The sequence below is a fragment of the Chamaea fasciata genome, unplaced genomic scaffold (assembly GCF_029207755.1).
Source record: "Chamaea fasciata isolate MVZ Bird 193981 ecotype frontalis unplaced genomic scaffold, bChaFas1.0.hap1 SCAF_6, whole genome shotgun sequence".
Taxonomy (NCBI): Eukaryota; Metazoa; Chordata; class Aves; order Passeriformes; family Sylviidae; genus Chamaea; species Chamaea fasciata.
In genome coordinates, this window is record NW_027094091.1 from 45,088,860 (window position 1) to 45,104,586 (window position 15,727).

A 15,727-nucleotide genomic window follows, 5' to 3' on the forward strand; every position below is an offset into this window, starting at 1 on the left:
AACCTATGAGCTGCTTCTGGCAATCCCCCCACCACAGTGGCTGAGGAGTGACACTAGCTTGTCCCCAACCCAAGAAGAGGACAGCAACGCCAGGGGGACAGCTGGGTTGGGGTCAGCAGAGGCTCAGGGCAGTGAGCACACCATGGCAGGGTCAGGGAGCACATTTTATTTCTCTCCAGCAGTCCCAGGGGAGAGGCAGGAACGGCAGCAGTGCCATCACAGCACAGGACGGATCTGGGGGGCATCCGGTGATGTCTCCTCAGATCTGAGTGCGGAAGCACAGGTCAGTGCCTGACATCTTCTGTGCATAGTGCTGGTCAAAGCGCTCGTTCTGGGCCACCGTGAAGTGGTTCTTCCAGTCTCCAGTGATGCCTGTAGGCAGGGGAGATGGGGTCAGCACGGGCCAGGGGGGACAGTGGTCCAGAGACCCCCTGGAGCCGCTCACCTTTGCGCATGAAAGGGGACACGCTGTGGTCCATGATCTCGGTGGGCACCTTGCTGTAGTTGGTGGCAGGGTTGTCCCGCATGGCCTCGAAGGACGTGTGTCGGGTGATGGTGTCCAGCGCCGCATCCGACAGCTTCTGGCCCAGGAACTGGGCCACCTTGGTAATCTCCCGGCGGAGGTCCTGTGTGACACAGGCCAACACTCACCCCTCCTGCCACCCCCAGGCCTCACACCACCATCCACCCTGCCCCATCACCTCCTTCAAGTCCTCGTAGAAGAGGTAGAGGATGGGGTGATCCTTCCTGCGCTCCCAGTAGCCCTTGACATGGTTATACCAGGAACCATATCCCACTGCATGGGGAGAGCAGCCAGTGAGTGGCAGGCCCCCGCAGGGCGCCCTGCATGCACCCAGGAGTGCCCTATCCCACCTCTGCCAGCCATGAACTCCTCCAGGTACTGGGCCCATGTCCCAGGGTGCGGCAGCAACTTGTTCATCAAATCAAAGTGGTAGTAGGAGACAGCCACGTCCTTGGCGTTGCGCCCCACATAGATCATCTGCAGATGGGCCAGGGAGGTATAAAAGGCAGTCCCAGGACCCCCAAAAGGGAGGATACTCCAGGTCCTAGAACTCCTATTACCAGTTAGGATGCTGAAGGGAGCAGTGGGGAGTCCTGTCTCAGGGGAACAGGAGAGCTAGAGTTCCTGCCAGGGCAGGGACCAGTGTTAGAATTTACCTTGCAGCGGTTATCCCAGAAGGATTTAGGCAGGATATGTGCCGGCAGGTGAGTCTTCACCACGCGGGGTGAGGGTATGGTGGCCAACAACTCTGCCCCTGGGGGATCCCAGAACACTTCCTCAGTGGGTCCTTGGCAAAGGCCCTTGGGACTCAGCAACTGTGGGGTGCCCCTGCACCTCACTACCTGCTGCCATCTTCCCGGGTGCAGAGAACTCCAGCATGGGCACTCTCCTGCTGATTATGTCCCGCTTGCACTTCTCAGGATCTCCACCTTGCAGGATCATGTCCACAATCTCGGTGACCCAGGTGGTGCCTGGGGAAAGGAACCCATCAAGGGGAGCAGCCAGGGCAGCATCGGGCGTCTCAGCACTGACAATCCCTCAGACCTCAAACAGATGCCATGGAGGAAAAGGGAAATCCTACACAACTCTGTCCTGACAGCCCCTGAATGTGCTCCATGCCCTCAGGGAATGGGTCTCAGCTGAACAACACTCTTGCCCACACAGTAGCAACACATGGGGTGGTCCTGGGGATGCTCACCAGACTTGGGGTAGGTGACCACCACGATGTCCTCAGGGCGGCTCTGGAAACTGTCAACCCGTTCCCAGTTGTGGGCGAAGGCATTGACCATGGGGATGCCGTGCACTGTGAGCCAGGGCTGACGCAGATAGGGGTCCGAATCGGCCATCCTGCTGGGGACAGGGACACGTGGCAGGGCTGGCTGATGAGGGGAGGCCTCCGCCACCCCCTCAGGGCAGCCACCAGCCAGGGCAGCCCGGTCACCTGGCACTGTGCCTGCTCAGGGAGCGGCAGTGATAGCACCAGAGCATAGACCAGAGGTCACTCTGGACATTGTGGCACTCACTGCTGGGAACACGGGTCCCAACTGCAGGGACAGGAGCACACCCAGCGCCCCAGCAAAGGCAGGGTCCCCACAGTGTACCAGCATCACCCAGACCTTGGAAACTAGACTAAAACAGCGCCTCTTCCCTTGCCTCAGCACCCCTGGGGAGCAGAGAACTGGGTCCCTGGGTTTATTGCAGGAGACCACAATTCAGGGCAAGGTTTAGGGGTGCTGATTGCACACAAACCCACAATGCAACAAAACCACCACCCTAGACCCTGCAAGCATGCAGCTCTGCGTGACTGAGCATGGGCAGAACCCCCACAGGGCACCCCAGGACACTTGTCTCACCTAAGACCTGCTGCTCTGCGCCGGGAGAGTGATGCCGGGACGGTGACACCAGGACGGTGACGGCAGAGGACAGGGAGACTCAGGGCCTTGCAGCAGTTATTACAGGAAGGAGAAGGAAAGAGGCAGGGCGCTGAGGCCAGTAATGTTTGCCAGCCCAGCAGCTGCAGGGAGGGAGGAGCGAGTGCAGGGAGAAACCAGCAGCCCCTGACCTGCAGGCAGAGCCACAGTGGACAACTCCAGCCCCACCAGTCCTGCTCTCCCACACAGATCCCAGACCACATCCCAGTGTGTGAGAGAGTGGAGGACACCTCTCACTGCCCACACCCACCCAACATCTTCCCCACACACAGATTTGCCAAAACCCTCAGTGAACCTATGAGCTGCTTCTGGCAATCCCCCCACCACAGTGGCTGAGGAGTGACACTAGCTTGTCCCCAACCCAAGAAGAAGACAGCAACCCCAGGGGGACAACTGGGTTGGGGTCAGCAGAGGCTCAGGGCAGTGAGCACACCATGGCAGGGTCAGGGAGCACATTTTATTTCTCTCCAGCAGTCCCAGGGGAGAGGCAGGAACGGCAGCAGTGCCATCACAGCACAGGACGGATTTGGGGGGCATCCGGCGATGTCTCCTCAGATCTGAGTGCGGAAGCACAGGTCAGTGCCTGACATCTTCTGTGCATAGTGCTGGTCAAAGCGCTCGTTCTGGGCCACCGTGAAGTGGTTCTTCCAGTCTCCAGTGATGCCTGTAGGCAGGGGAGATGGGGTCAGCACGGGCCAGGGGGGACAGTGGTCCAGAGACCCCCTGGAGCCACTCACCTTTGCGCATGAAAGGGGACACGCTGTGGTCCATGATCTCGGAGGGCATCTTGCTGTAGTTGGTGGCAGGGTTGTCCCGCATGGCCTCAAAGGACGTGTGTCGGGTGATGGTGTCCAGCGCCGCATCCGACAGCTTCTGGCCCAGGAACTGGGCCACCTTGGTAATCTCCCGGCGGAGGTCCTGTGTGACACAGGCCAACACTCACCCCTCCTGCCACCCCCAGGCCCCACACCACCATCCACCCTGCCCCATCACCTCCTTCAAGTCCTCGTAGAAGAGGTAGAGGATGGGGTGATCCTTCCTGCGCTCCCAGTAGCCCTTGACATGGTTATACCAGGAACCATATGCCACTGCATGGGGAGAGCAGCCAGTGAGTGGCAGGCCCCCGCAGGGCGCCCTGCATGCACCCAGGAGTGCCCTATCCCACCTCTGCCAGCCATGAACTCCTCCAGGTACTGGGCCCATGTCCCAGGGTGTGGGTGGAACTTGTTCATCAAATCAAAGTGGTAGTAGGAGACAGCCACGTCCTTGGCGTTGCGCCCCACATAGATCATCTGCAGAAAGCTTGGTGGCATGTGCAATGTCCCAACGGGACAGGCTGCCCCCTTACATCTGCCGCATCCCTCCCAGTACATTCATTCCAGCCTGTTACCTTGCAGCGGTTTTCCCAGAAGGATTTGGGCAAAATGTGAGCTGGGATGTGGGTCTTGATGATGCGAGGGGATGGCATGGCCTCCAGCTGCTCTGTGCCTGTAAGGATTTCCCCCAGAAGTGATCCCACTGTGGTGCCCTCCCATACAAAACCAAACCCGTCCCCATCCACCACCCGCTGCCCTCTCACTACCTGCTGGCAACTTCCCCGGAGCAGCCCACTCCATCATGGGCACCCGGTTCACAATGTCATCCTTCTTGCATTTTTCCGGATCACCGCCTTTCAGGGTCATGTCCACAATTTCGCTGACCCAGGTGGTGCCTGGTGGGGAGATGTCAGGTGTCCATCTGATGCCATTCCCACTGGAGCCCCATCTCAGGCATGAGAGGGTCACCATCTCCCAGTGTTGCCTTTTGGCATGGCCCCGGTCCCAGCCCAGGCATCTGCAGGTTGGTACCTCCCTTCCTGAGCATGGCCCTTCTCTGCTGCCTGGGGATGCTCACCAGACTTGGGGTAGGTGACCACCACGATGTCCTCAGGGCGGCTCTGGAAACTGTCAACCCGTTCCCAGTTGTGGGCGAAGGCATTGACCATGGGGATGCCGTGCACTGTGAGCCAGGGCTGACGCAGATAGGGGTCCGAATCGGCCATCCTGCTGTGGACAGGGACACGTGGCATGGCTGGCTGGCAGTGAGGAGCATCATGGGGCCACCTCCTTGCCTGCATGCCCCAAAGTTCCTGCTGAACCCAGCTATCCTGACCATAGGAAGGAAACCATGCTGTGTTTGCTGGCATCACAGGAGGAGGCACCTGTTTTCTGTGGGGATTTTGGGGCCCAAGGGGCAGTGCCAGGAGAGTGGAAGGGCATGGCCTGCTCTGGGCAGCTCAGGTCAGAGCGGCAGTGGGCAGCTGCCAATCCCAAGCTAGCAGCTGCTGTTCCTGGGTGTAAAAACTGTCAGGGGGGTTCCTGGCTTTCTCTTTGCTTTTTCCTCCCCATTCTACGGCAGCACAGTAAGCCTTGTTTTCAGGGGGTTTGAGTGAGGGTTTGACAGAGACAGGAACGAGCAGCAGAACTCCTCTCCCTAGGAAGCCCTTCCACCCACCATTCAGGACAGAAACGCTGGACATGCCAGCTGCAAAACTCCCAAGCCGTGATTTTTGGAGAGGCTTGGTGTCTTGCTTGCACTTCCTGGGGACTTTCGGGGAGACCGAGCCCCCGCACCCACCCCCGCAGCCTCCCCTTATGAGGCCAGGGCACCCCGAAACGCCCACGGCCAAAGCCCCCCTGTTACTTGCGTCTTTTCCGGGTGCTCTGGCAGGGAGGAAGCAAAGCTTTGCCTGCCTCTTACGGGGCGGGATTTGTTAATTTCCTTCCCCTGCATGGAAGATGGAGGCGCAGGGAGGCGGGGGACAGTGCTGGGACAAGAGCCTGGAGCGAGACCCGGTCCCGGTGCTGCGGTGGGAGGAGGGCAGGGAAGGGGCGAGCGGGGATGAGGACGGTCCCCAGATGCCTGTGATGAGCTGTCCGTGCTCAGCGCCCGTCGGACGCACACGAGCAGCGGGAGTGGAAATCACAGCTTCCCCCTCCGCCCGCAGAGGGAAACACAGGGAGGAAATCCCAACCCACGTCCCAAGAGATTGAACACCACCCTGTCCAAGTCCAAGAGTCACCTGCGTGGACGTCCCCTCACACCGACCTGGGGCTTGCGAGCGGGATATGGGGTTCAGGCTTTGGTCGTACCCCTACTCCACTCAAATACAGGTCCAAAGTTTCCGAAGTTGCAAAGCACAAATGCTGCTGGGAAAAGTGTTTAAAGGTGCCGATGGTGGTGAAATGTTCTTCCTTCCCTTAGCTGGGAGGGAGTGGGAAGTGCAGAGGAGCAGCTGGCAGAGCCAGCAGCACAGCTCTTGGCAGCCTTGAGAAAAACGTCCCTGGTTTGTCTCCAGGCCAAGTTCCCAGTGAGATGAGGCATGCCATGGCAGATCTTCAGGTGTTTTGCTGTTCATATGCCAGCAAAATTGGCTGCATGTGCAAAGAGGGCAGGCAAAGCCAGGAGCTGAGGAAGAACGTCTTCCAGTGGAAGACATCTCCAGTGGCATTTAAATGAATGTGTGAAAAGGATTTATTTCTATGCGGCAAGCCCCCTCATAGCACTGCTGTTCTTTAGCAGTTGGATCTGGGCTGCATCTGTTTGGGGATAGAACAACCCCATGAGGCTGTCTTGCCAAAAAGCTGCAATCTTGGAATCTCAAGCACAGGCCAGAGATGGGGTATAAATGGGGAACTTGGGACTCCAAAGCACACCCTTGCCCCTAGTGGGACAGGAACTGGTTTGCTCCAGGCATCCCAGAGCATGGGCAAGGCACAGCCAGGTTGGAGGTTGCAGGGTGCTTCCTCCAGCAAGGAGAGTGATGTTGCTGAGCCTGGCCACATGCCAGCAGGGAGCTGTTTCCCTTCACCTTTGTTCCACAGTCCATGGGCTGCCAAGCTCCAGCTGGGCCAAGGAAAGCCTCACCACCACCCGCTCTGTCAAGAAACTTGCCACAACCCAGAGGCATGAAAGCTCCTGTGCACACAAGGGCTGCGGCAGCACTGGATTCGCTGGTGCTCTGGGGATTTTCCACTCATCACTGATATTTGTTCCCTCGAAGCACCTTGGTAGGCTGGGGCAGCCCAAGTTGACAGGGGGCAGTAGTGGTTTCTGGGAGGGTGCCCACTCCTGGTGATGCCTAACCATCACTAGCTAAAAATCCACTGTGTGCCCACCCTCTCTCCTGATGACCATGAAGGTGTTCCTGGACACTGCCAGGAACTGAATTCAGGGGGTTCAGGCCCCACCCTCATTTTCCCTGCAGGAAACGATTCAACCTCCATTTCTCACAATTTATTGCAGGGGGAAAAGTGAATTAGTGCAAGAATCTCCATCTGGATCCACCCTCCCCACTGGGAGAGCAAGGAAAAGGGAGATGAGCCCCTTATATTTCCATCTGGAAGTGGAGGTCTGAGCCTGCCATGTGCTCCAGGTAGTGCTGGTCGAAGCGTTCATTCTGGGCCACAGTGAAGTGGTTCTTCCAGTCTCCAGAGATCCCTGGGGGCAAGAAAACAACTAAGTAAATCCTCACACACATCAAATATTTGTAGGCACAGATGGGGGCTGAAATACAGTCCAGGGACATCCCTCCCAAATCCTCCACCACCAGTCGAACCCCACCTTTCCGGAGGAAGGGGGAGCAGCTGTGATCCATGAAGATGGGGAGCATGGTCTCATAGTTGGCAGCAGGGTTCTTCTTCATCTCCTGGAAGGAGGTGTGGTGCAGGATCCTCTCCACTGTTCCCTCTGCCAACTCCTTGCCCAGGAACTGCAAGATTTTCTGCACCTCCCGCCGTGGGTCCTGCAGGGTGATTGACATGAGGAGGCTGCCAAAAAAGCTTGGGGGCAGCCAGAGCTCCTTCCCCTCATCCCACCCTCACCTTCTTCATGTCCTCATAGAAGAGGTAGAGTATCTTCTTCTCCTGCTTCTTTTCCCACCATCCGCGCACGTGGTCGTACCAGGACCCGTAGGCCACTGTGGGATATGGTCAAGTAATTAACTGAAAAGGTGGGTAGTGGGGGATGTCCTTCCTACCAGCATTTCTCCCACAGGTATCCTGTGGCTCAGCCCACACCTTTGCCAGCCATGAAGTTCTCCAAGAACTCAGCCTTCGTGCCAGGATCAGGATGTATCCTGGCCATCTGGTGGAAGTAGTAGTAGGAGATGACAACATCCTTGGGGTTGCGGGCCATGTAGATAATCTGAGAGAGAGCCAAGAATGTGTTTGGGAGGTACAGAGTGGTGCCTCCTCCCCACCAACCCAGATGGGGAGAGACAGGGGGCACCTGTCATACCTTGCAGTCCTTCTCCCAGAAGGAGGTCGGGAGGAGCTCGACTGGGAGATGGGTCTTTACCAGCCGTGGGGATGGGGTGTTCTCCAGCTGCTCAACACCTGTGGCACAGGGGACTTAGAGGTGTGAGTCCCAGCACCCTCACCCCCACGCTGCTCTGTTCCCTCTCCACCCAAGCCAGGCAGGCGGGCTGGGGAAGCTCACCACTCAGACCCTTGGAGACCTTCATTTCCAGGAAAGGCACACGGTTGTAGATGGCATCCCGTCGGCACTTCTCCACATTGCCATCCTGGTAGATCATGTCCATGATCTCGCTCAGCCACGTTGTGCCTGCAGCACAGGGACAGCATTGCAAAGCCTGGTGTCATCCCATCCCCCCTGCACCCTTCCCCAGGACCACTCACCTGATTTGGGGTAGGTGGAGATGAGTAGGTCATCTGGACGAGCTTGGAAAGCCTTCACCTGTGGCCAGCCCTCAATGAAGCTCTTGAAGAGGGGGATGCCATGGAGGCTTCCCAGCTCCTCCCTGATTCCATCTTCCTGCTCCATGGCTGACAGTGGGTCCACACAGCACTGGCTGTCTTCCCTGCTGGCAGCCTCCACAGCCTCGGGACTGGCTGGCTTCTGTGCCAGGACTGTGCCTGGGGCAGTAGTGGATCCTGTGGCAGGACTAGCCCAGGGCAGTGCCCCATCAGGCGAAGTCCAGCCCAGATCACATGTGACAGAGGTATTGCCAATGCCACAGGAGCATGCCCTGATATCTGGTAGGATACTGCCCTAACGTAGATGCTGACCATGCACTAAGCCCAAGCCATGAAGGGTCAGGAATGGAGCCCAGCATCACCTCTTCTCCCGCCTGTCTGCACATCTCCCCCAGCTACAGCCCCTTTAATGAGTGCCAGGGAGTTGTGCAGCTGCAGGGATAGCTCTGCCACCCAGGGCCCCCATTGCAGCTGTACCTCTCAGGATTCTGTGTGCTCTGGTGCCCAGGAGCCCTGGCACCACCATCCTCCTGCCACACCCAAGCTGTAATGGTTAATGAGAGCCAGTTCAGCTAAACTACAGAGCACAGAGGATGTGAAGGAGGTTCAAAGTGCCAGCAGCTGGGGCCTGGGATGTTTTTGCAGTGGGCTCTGCCTCCCTCTCCCCACCTGCTTCATGAGCATTATGTTGTCCTGCAGTGTGCCTGCTTGTCCTGGGGGCCAGACTGGCCAGGACCCGGTCAAGGGTGCTGCAAGCAGGGGGTGCTTCCCTCCTGAGTGCTCCTTTGATGCCTCTTGTAGGAAAGGGCCGAAAAAGCTGATCTGCTCCATCCTGGATAATCTAATCCAGCGGGTTGTGTACAGGAACCCACCATGATGGAGGAGGTGCTGCTCTTTCTCCAGGAGGAGATCAAGGAGAAGCAGAAGCCAAGTGGTGCCTGGCCCAGGCTAGGGTCTCTGGAAAAGGAAGCACCAGTGCAGGATAAAGCATCTGGACCATTTGCAGAAATACAGTCTCACAACTCTGACTTTCTGTATCCAATGAGGGAGTTGGAAGACAGCAAACGGGTCTATTACCCTGACGAAAAAATACATGTAACATTCTCATCTGATGAAGAGGAAATAACATTATGACCTTTACTTAAACTTGAAATACCCATGATGGACGGAGTCAGCAAACTGCTATCAAAATGGTGCCATATATGACAACCAAGATATCAAAGTTCCAGTAAAAGTCCAGCAGACTAACATGGGATGGAAACATACAGGGGGATCTCCATGACAGAGAATCAGAAAAAGATGATTCTTTATCTCCTTCCAACTCCCCCAGAATCTACTAGACCTCAGGGTGGAGAGGAAAATCACACACAAATAACTATCCCATTTGATCCAATTCAGGTGGCTGATTTGCAAGACAATTTTGGCCATAAACCAGGTGATATTGAAATCCAGCAACTGGAATCCTACCAGTGCATACACAATAATGGCCCATACATTCGGATTCCAGTTGATTCTCTTCAACAATTAATTGCTAACAACATTTAAACACTCCAAGACAACATCTCATTTAAACACTCCAGGATAACATCTCATTGGCTTTTGGTTGTATTCAAGCCAGTTGTGGGTGCAGTATGTGACAGCTGCTATCACACAGAAAGGTGAAGATGGTGCTCCCTTCCCCTTAAGGATGGGATGCCACAGTGGGCTCCAATGCTCCCACACCTCCAGCCCACAGTGAGATCCCCTGGCATAGCCAGAGACCCATCATGGCTGAAGCCCAGTGCCCAGCACCCCTCCTCGGGTGCTCCAGCTTTACTGGTGCAGTTACAAGGGAAAGCACTTTGGGGTCTGGCCCTGTGACAGCCGCTCTGCATGGCCTGGCAGTGCCCAGCCTGTTCCCAGCATACTGGTGGAAGAGCTGTGCACACCAGCTCCTGGCTCCCTGGATTTCCCAGCACCCAGAAAGTGGTAGAGTAGGACCCTGCCCCCACTGCACCTTGCAGAGCTGGGTAGGTGGGTGCCAGGTCCTGCCATCTCCCAGGGTGTCACACAGTTCCCCTGGGCCCAAGCAGCATCATCTAGGGACAACCACCCTGCCGTGCCAGGCACGTGGCTACATCCTGCCCCACTGCCTATTTATTTAATTCCCCACACAGAGACCCCAATGCCTCATGGCCGGATGCACACCCCTGGTTGCCCCATGTACCCTGCCAAGGCCCCATCCCAGAGCCATGTCTCCCCTGCCAGGGACCCCCTGCCTGCCCCACAGTGCCCAGCTGGGGTAACCACAACCCAAGGTCCCTCTTTTAGCGTCCATTCACAGCCACGTGCAGCCTCCACTTGCTGTCATGTGCACGTGGAGTGGAGCAGGAGTGCAGTGCAGGAAAACAGTGCAGGAAGTTGGCACTGTCCCAGCTCCAGGTGGATTTATGGGGATGGCTATTAGCTCTCCCATGATAGTGTTGGGGGATAAATGGATTAAAACCCTGCTCTTATCTGGTTCATTGCTCTTTATTCCTGAACTATGTTTCTCATCCATCCCACTGGGGCTTGGCGACCCTCTCAGATCCCTCCCTTGTCTCTCATCCCTCCAAAATATCTGGGGGTTGTAGGCAGGAATGTCATCTGTAGCTCAGCGGGATGCTTTGATACCCAGCTCTCGGTCCATTGCCTGGAGGAAACGTTCATTGAGAAAAAGCATCTGCCCATGGGGCACGAGACGGTCCAGGAGGCCATCAGCAGCATCAGGACGGAGCAGGACGTCAGCACCGGGGCCGAGGAGGCGCAGGGAGAGGAGCAGGCGGGGAGCCAGGCGCCGCAGGGTGATCTCAGCCAACGACAGATTCTCTTGGGGTTCACAAACCAAGGCGAAGGCAAGGGCCAGCACTGACAACCAGACTACCGTCACCCGCTCAGGGAATGGGTCTCCAGGGGGCAACTGGAAAAGACCCCCTGGAGCATCTTGGAGTGACACCGGCTCATCGGGGAGCTGGGGAAGTTGTGGGGAGGACGGGCGCCCCAAGGATGACTGAAGCAGTTGACACTGGGAGGCCACTTGCCTGGAAGAGAAAAGGGGGACCCTCATGTTAAGGACCCCCACCTCATCCGAGGACAGTGACCCCTCTGTTGGGGGAACAGGGTCCCAGGGATCCTGCCGCACCCAGCATCCCCAGAAAAGGTGGGTGCCATGAATGGGGGGGATGGTCCTGGGGTTCTCGCTGAGCCCTGTCCCCAGAAAAGGCGGCAGCCACAGGCTCCCCTCAGAAATGTAAGGTGTCCCACAGGTAAGGGGTGACCCAGCCCAAGAGCCCTCCGATCAAACAAAGGGTGTATGACGCCTGTGGTGATCCCAGGGAGAAGGAAGAGGTGTCACAAGTCACAAGAGGGTTCCGGAGATGGAGAGCACACGGTGCCAGGTGTCCCACCGAGCCCAGCATCCGCAGGAAGGGGATTCCCGCGGAGGCGGCTGCCCCGGGTGTACCTGGCCACGACCAGCAGCTGCTCCTTGCGGCGGAGGCGCTGCCGGCAGCTCCCGGGGGCGGTCCCGGGGGGGGTCCCGAAGGTGCGCGCGTACAGCAGGCGGCAGGGGGCGTGGCCGGTGGGCCCGCCCGGCGCCAGCAGCACGAAGGCGCGGACCATGGCGGCCACACGGCCGCGGCCCCGGCGCGCCGGAAGCGGCGCCGCTGGCTCGGAAGGAGCGGCCCCCGCGGTGGGCGGGCGGGGACGCCCGGGCCTGCAGGCAGCGGGTCACGATTGGCCAAGGCTCGGGGACAGCGAGAGCTGATTGGCGGGCAAAGGCCGGTGGGCGGGGAAAGGCCGCGGCGCTCGGCCTAGGCGAAGGCGCTGGCCCCGGGGCGGGACCCGGGCAACCCCCCAGCGGCCATCGCTGCTCCTTTTCCCTGTTCCCGTCCTCGGGGTGTTTCCGTGGGCACGGCCACGGTCACGCTGCCCCGGGAGCGGGCCAGAGCTCTGAGCCCCCACCGTGCTGCCTGCCTGGGGTCCAGGTCAGCCGCTGTCCCCGCGGGGTCTCGCTGCTGCCACCCCCCGAGCAGGGATAGCTCTCAGTGGGCCAGTGCTTGTCCTGGGTCAGCTCTCGGCCCGCCAGGGAAGCTCCCATCGCCCCTGCCGCTCTCTCTTTTCCTACACATCCCCCGCAGCCTTACTGTGGTGCATTCACAGGTCAGGAGCAGGGGTTTTTCTCTCTTCCGAAGGACTTAAGAGAGTGTGTAAAAAACACTCCCCACCCTCTCCAGCTCACAGTGCCCAAACCCTGGCTCCGGGGCTGGGGTGAAGGCCCTCCTGTCCCCCAATGTAAACCTCAGCCGGCTTAGAGCAGGGCAAATTGCTTGAAATAAGACGGGAGGGGGCCCTTGATGTGGCCATCCTGGTACTCGTACACTGGGAATGCAGCACGGCGTCTGTGGCTCAAAGTGGCAGCACAGCAGTTTTGGGATCTAAATGGGAGGGAGTGTGTGTCCCTGGGCATGGGGTGTACACGGCTGGGAGAGAACATGGGGGTAATATGTAGCTTGAGGTGGCTCAGGGGGACATGGCCAGGGACAGCATGGAAAGATGCTTGTCTTGAGTGGGGCATACGGAGGAGTGTGTGGCTGCCACAGGGGACATGGGGGGGGGCCCATGGCCAGAGGGACCATGGAGAGGGACATGTCTGGGTGGAGATATGAGGCTCTTCCATGAGACTTTTCCAGCCATGGAAAACTTGTTTTCTGCTTCACGTGACTTCAGTGGCAAAGCTGGTTTTTCACCAGATCTTTATGGCTGTGGCTGGTTATTCGTGGGTGGAAGGTGTGGGTGGAAGGTGAGGGTGGGAGGGTCTTTCTGCCGTGTTTGGGCATGTTTGGGGATGTGATATCCCAGCTATGGTGTCCATATTCAAACTACAGTGTCCAATATTCCAGCTACGGTGTCCATCCCAGACATGGTCTCTGAAAGGAATAAGATGAATGTGTCTTTACAAACAGACCATGTGAACTGTAGATAGGGCCAGGAACTTGTAGATAGGGAAGTAACAGAAGAAACTATTAGTTCTAGTAAATGTTACTAATCAACATGAACTGTTGCTTAGCCAAGGCCGTGTTAAATTCCTGAACCTAGAGAAAAAGAACAAAGACTTAATAGAGTTATGAATAGCTTTATTTTTCCTTTCTTTTGTATAAGAAAAGGGGGGGGGGGGTGCGTATTAGCAGGGGGCATAGAGTAGGCGATTCGAGAAGTCTGTACCTGCCAAGTACCTCAGCCAATAGGGAACAGGAAGAGGGTGATGCGGCCAGGCAGTTAGCATAAAAAGGGCGCTGCTTCCCCCAACAATCTGAGAGACCTGACGGGAAATTCCCATGGCCTCTCCCTTTATTTGAATAAAGTCACACGACTCCTCTGTCTCCTTTTTGGATATAAACCTCTGACATCGTGGATTCATTTTGCTAACAGTGTCCCTCCCGGAGCTGTCTCCCTGGTGCTCCCCCCAGGAGTGGATGGCCAGCCTTATCCGCACGCAGCCTTGCTGCACGTTGCCCGGAGCTGCACCTCCGTGCGTGCGGGCAGGACGGTCCCGGTGCCGCTCCCGGGGCTGCGGTGTCGCGCCGGAGCCGCCAGGCGGCGCCCGGTGCGGGACAGGGGCTGGGCGGCGCCGCTCCGCACAGTGCCCGCCGCGGCCGCCAGAGGGCGCCTCCGCCCGGGGCCGCGCGAGCCTGAACGGACCTTCCCGGAGGTCCCGTCCCGCAGAGCAGCTGCGGGTCACCCCCCCCGGCGACCCCTCCTGCCACCGGCCTCACCTGGTTCCTTCTCCCCGGCTCTTTTCCAGAGCCACTGTCGGCAGGACGAACCCTTAGGCCCCGAGCTGGCTCTGCTGTAACCCGGCAGAATAGCTCGAACTGGCAACGCCCGGAGCCGCTCGTGCCCGAGCGACCCGCGCCGGGTGTGGATCCCTCAGGAAGACGCCGGGATGCCTGCACCGAGGACGATGCGGCTGCTGCCGTCCCTCAGCACGGCCCTGCCAGCGCCCACCCGGCTCAGTCCGCACAGAGATGCTGCGGGGAGCTGGCGGCTGCAGTTCCTTTGTGACTCCAGTTAGTTTGCATCTCCTGCTCGGTGAAGGCGCTCTCTAGGTTGTACTTCACCTCATTTGCAGCTTCAGGTGATTTATTTCTGTCCCCAGTTTGTCTCAGGTTCAGCTCATAGAGTTTGTTCGTGCCTCCAGCATGTTTTAGACTCCAAATTGGTTTCACCTTCCCCGACTTAATTTCGGCTCCAGCTCATTTGCAGGTCCAGTTAGTTTCCATGTTCGGTTGGTCTGTGGCTCCAGTTCACTTCTGCTCTGGCTCATCACTGCTTGTGTTTTTTCAAATGATCTTGGCTTTTGACAGAGCCCCAAATCAATCACTCTCATAGCTTAAATATGAACGGACATAACTGTGCGTTGTGTAAAGATGGACTAAGCTTCCTGGACCAATGCAAGTGGACCTTCAACGCCCAGTGGGATTACCCACAGGCCCCCACACCGGTTCCCACTGTCACGAAAATCCACAAACACCAGAAGTTTATGTCCATAAAGGAGACAGAGGAGTCCTGCAACTTTATTCGAATAAAGGGAGAGAATCCACCGGGGCACAAGCCTGCGGGGTTTTCTCTTTCGAGGTTTTGGAGGGTGCAGCCTCCTTTTATCCTGAACTCCCAGCCGCAAGCTGCCCTCTTCCTTTCCACATTGGATAATAGGAAGCTACAGCCTTCCCAAACCTCCTACCACGTGTTCCCCCCTTGTACCTACTATTTTACCCCAAAGTTCAGAAGTTCAGGCTTGTGCAGACCTACTTGTCTGTTTCAGGAGCCACGCTATCTGATCTCTCCAACAAACCTGCTGCCCAAAGTTAGTACAGACATTAAGACCCATTTCAAAGACGTTAACACCAATACTGTTACCCATTAAATTGTTTGTAAAGACATTAAGTTTCACCTTTGATGAATAACTGGAGTGAAGTTCCAAACAAGGTAAAGAACAAAGTGGTTAAGCAATGGAAACAATAATCACAGGAATGTGGAAGAAAATTGATGGCCTAAGTTCTTGAAGGGGGAAAACACAGAAAGATAACACCGTTCTTATCCAGGATGTGTAATGATGAACTAAAAAAATCCCCAGTTTTGACTGGTTCTGTTGTGACAACTTACCCTAATGATGAACTTTTGCTCCTTATACTAGTAAAAACCACACCTCAGCTCAGGCACTTCCTCCTACAATAATACGGCCACTCACTGAGCACGGGCTATGATTTATTGGGACACAGTGGCTTTAATTTGAAGTAGAGAAAGCACGAGCCAATAACAACTTAAGCCAAGTAGTGACTTAAGTAAGACTTAATAGCCCAAGATTGTGCCTTGGGGTGCTGGCTCTGGGATTTACCACCCAGCACCTCTTTCTGTGCAGTAAATCAAATTAAGTGTCCTGGTTAGAGAAATCTCCTTTTTTAGAGTGACTCGGTTTCATTGAGTATCTGATTTCTATG

General features: G+C 56.9%; 2 protein-coding genes and 1 pseudogene across 2 annotated transcripts; all 3 read right to left on the minus strand.

Moving 5' to 3' along the window:
• Positions 1 to 259: 259 nt before the first annotated feature.
• On the minus strand, positions 260 to 5,222 carry LOC136290778 (uncharacterized; annotated as a pseudogene).
• Positions 5,223 to 6,682: 1,460 nt separating this feature from the next.
• On the minus strand, positions 6,683 to 8,922 carry LOC136291279 (sulfotransferase 1 family member D1-like). The gene is given in 8 exon segments (XM_066186206.1): positions 6,683 to 6,933; positions 7,057 to 7,237; positions 7,317 to 7,411; positions 7,512 to 7,638; positions 7,732 to 7,829; positions 7,933 to 8,058; positions 8,133 to 8,402; positions 8,405 to 8,922. Coding segments are annotated over 8 exon segments (1,131 nt in total). The 5' UTR covers positions 8,526 to 8,922; the 3' UTR covers positions 6,683 to 6,820.
• A 1,320-nt stretch (positions 8,923 to 10,242) lies between these two features.
• Positions 10,243 to 11,877, minus strand: AP5S1 (adaptor related protein complex 5 subunit sigma 1). The gene is made up of 2 exons (XM_066186207.1): positions 11,692 to 11,877; positions 10,243 to 11,269 (listed from the first exon to the last, which is right to left on the minus strand). Exons 1-2 carry the CDS (start codon positions 11,847 to 11,849, stop codon positions 10,843 to 10,845), a joined length of 585 nt encoding a protein of 194 aa, XP_066042304.1. The 5' UTR covers positions 11,850 to 11,877; the 3' UTR covers positions 10,243 to 10,842.
• Positions 11,878 to 15,727: the final 3,850 nt, after the last annotated feature.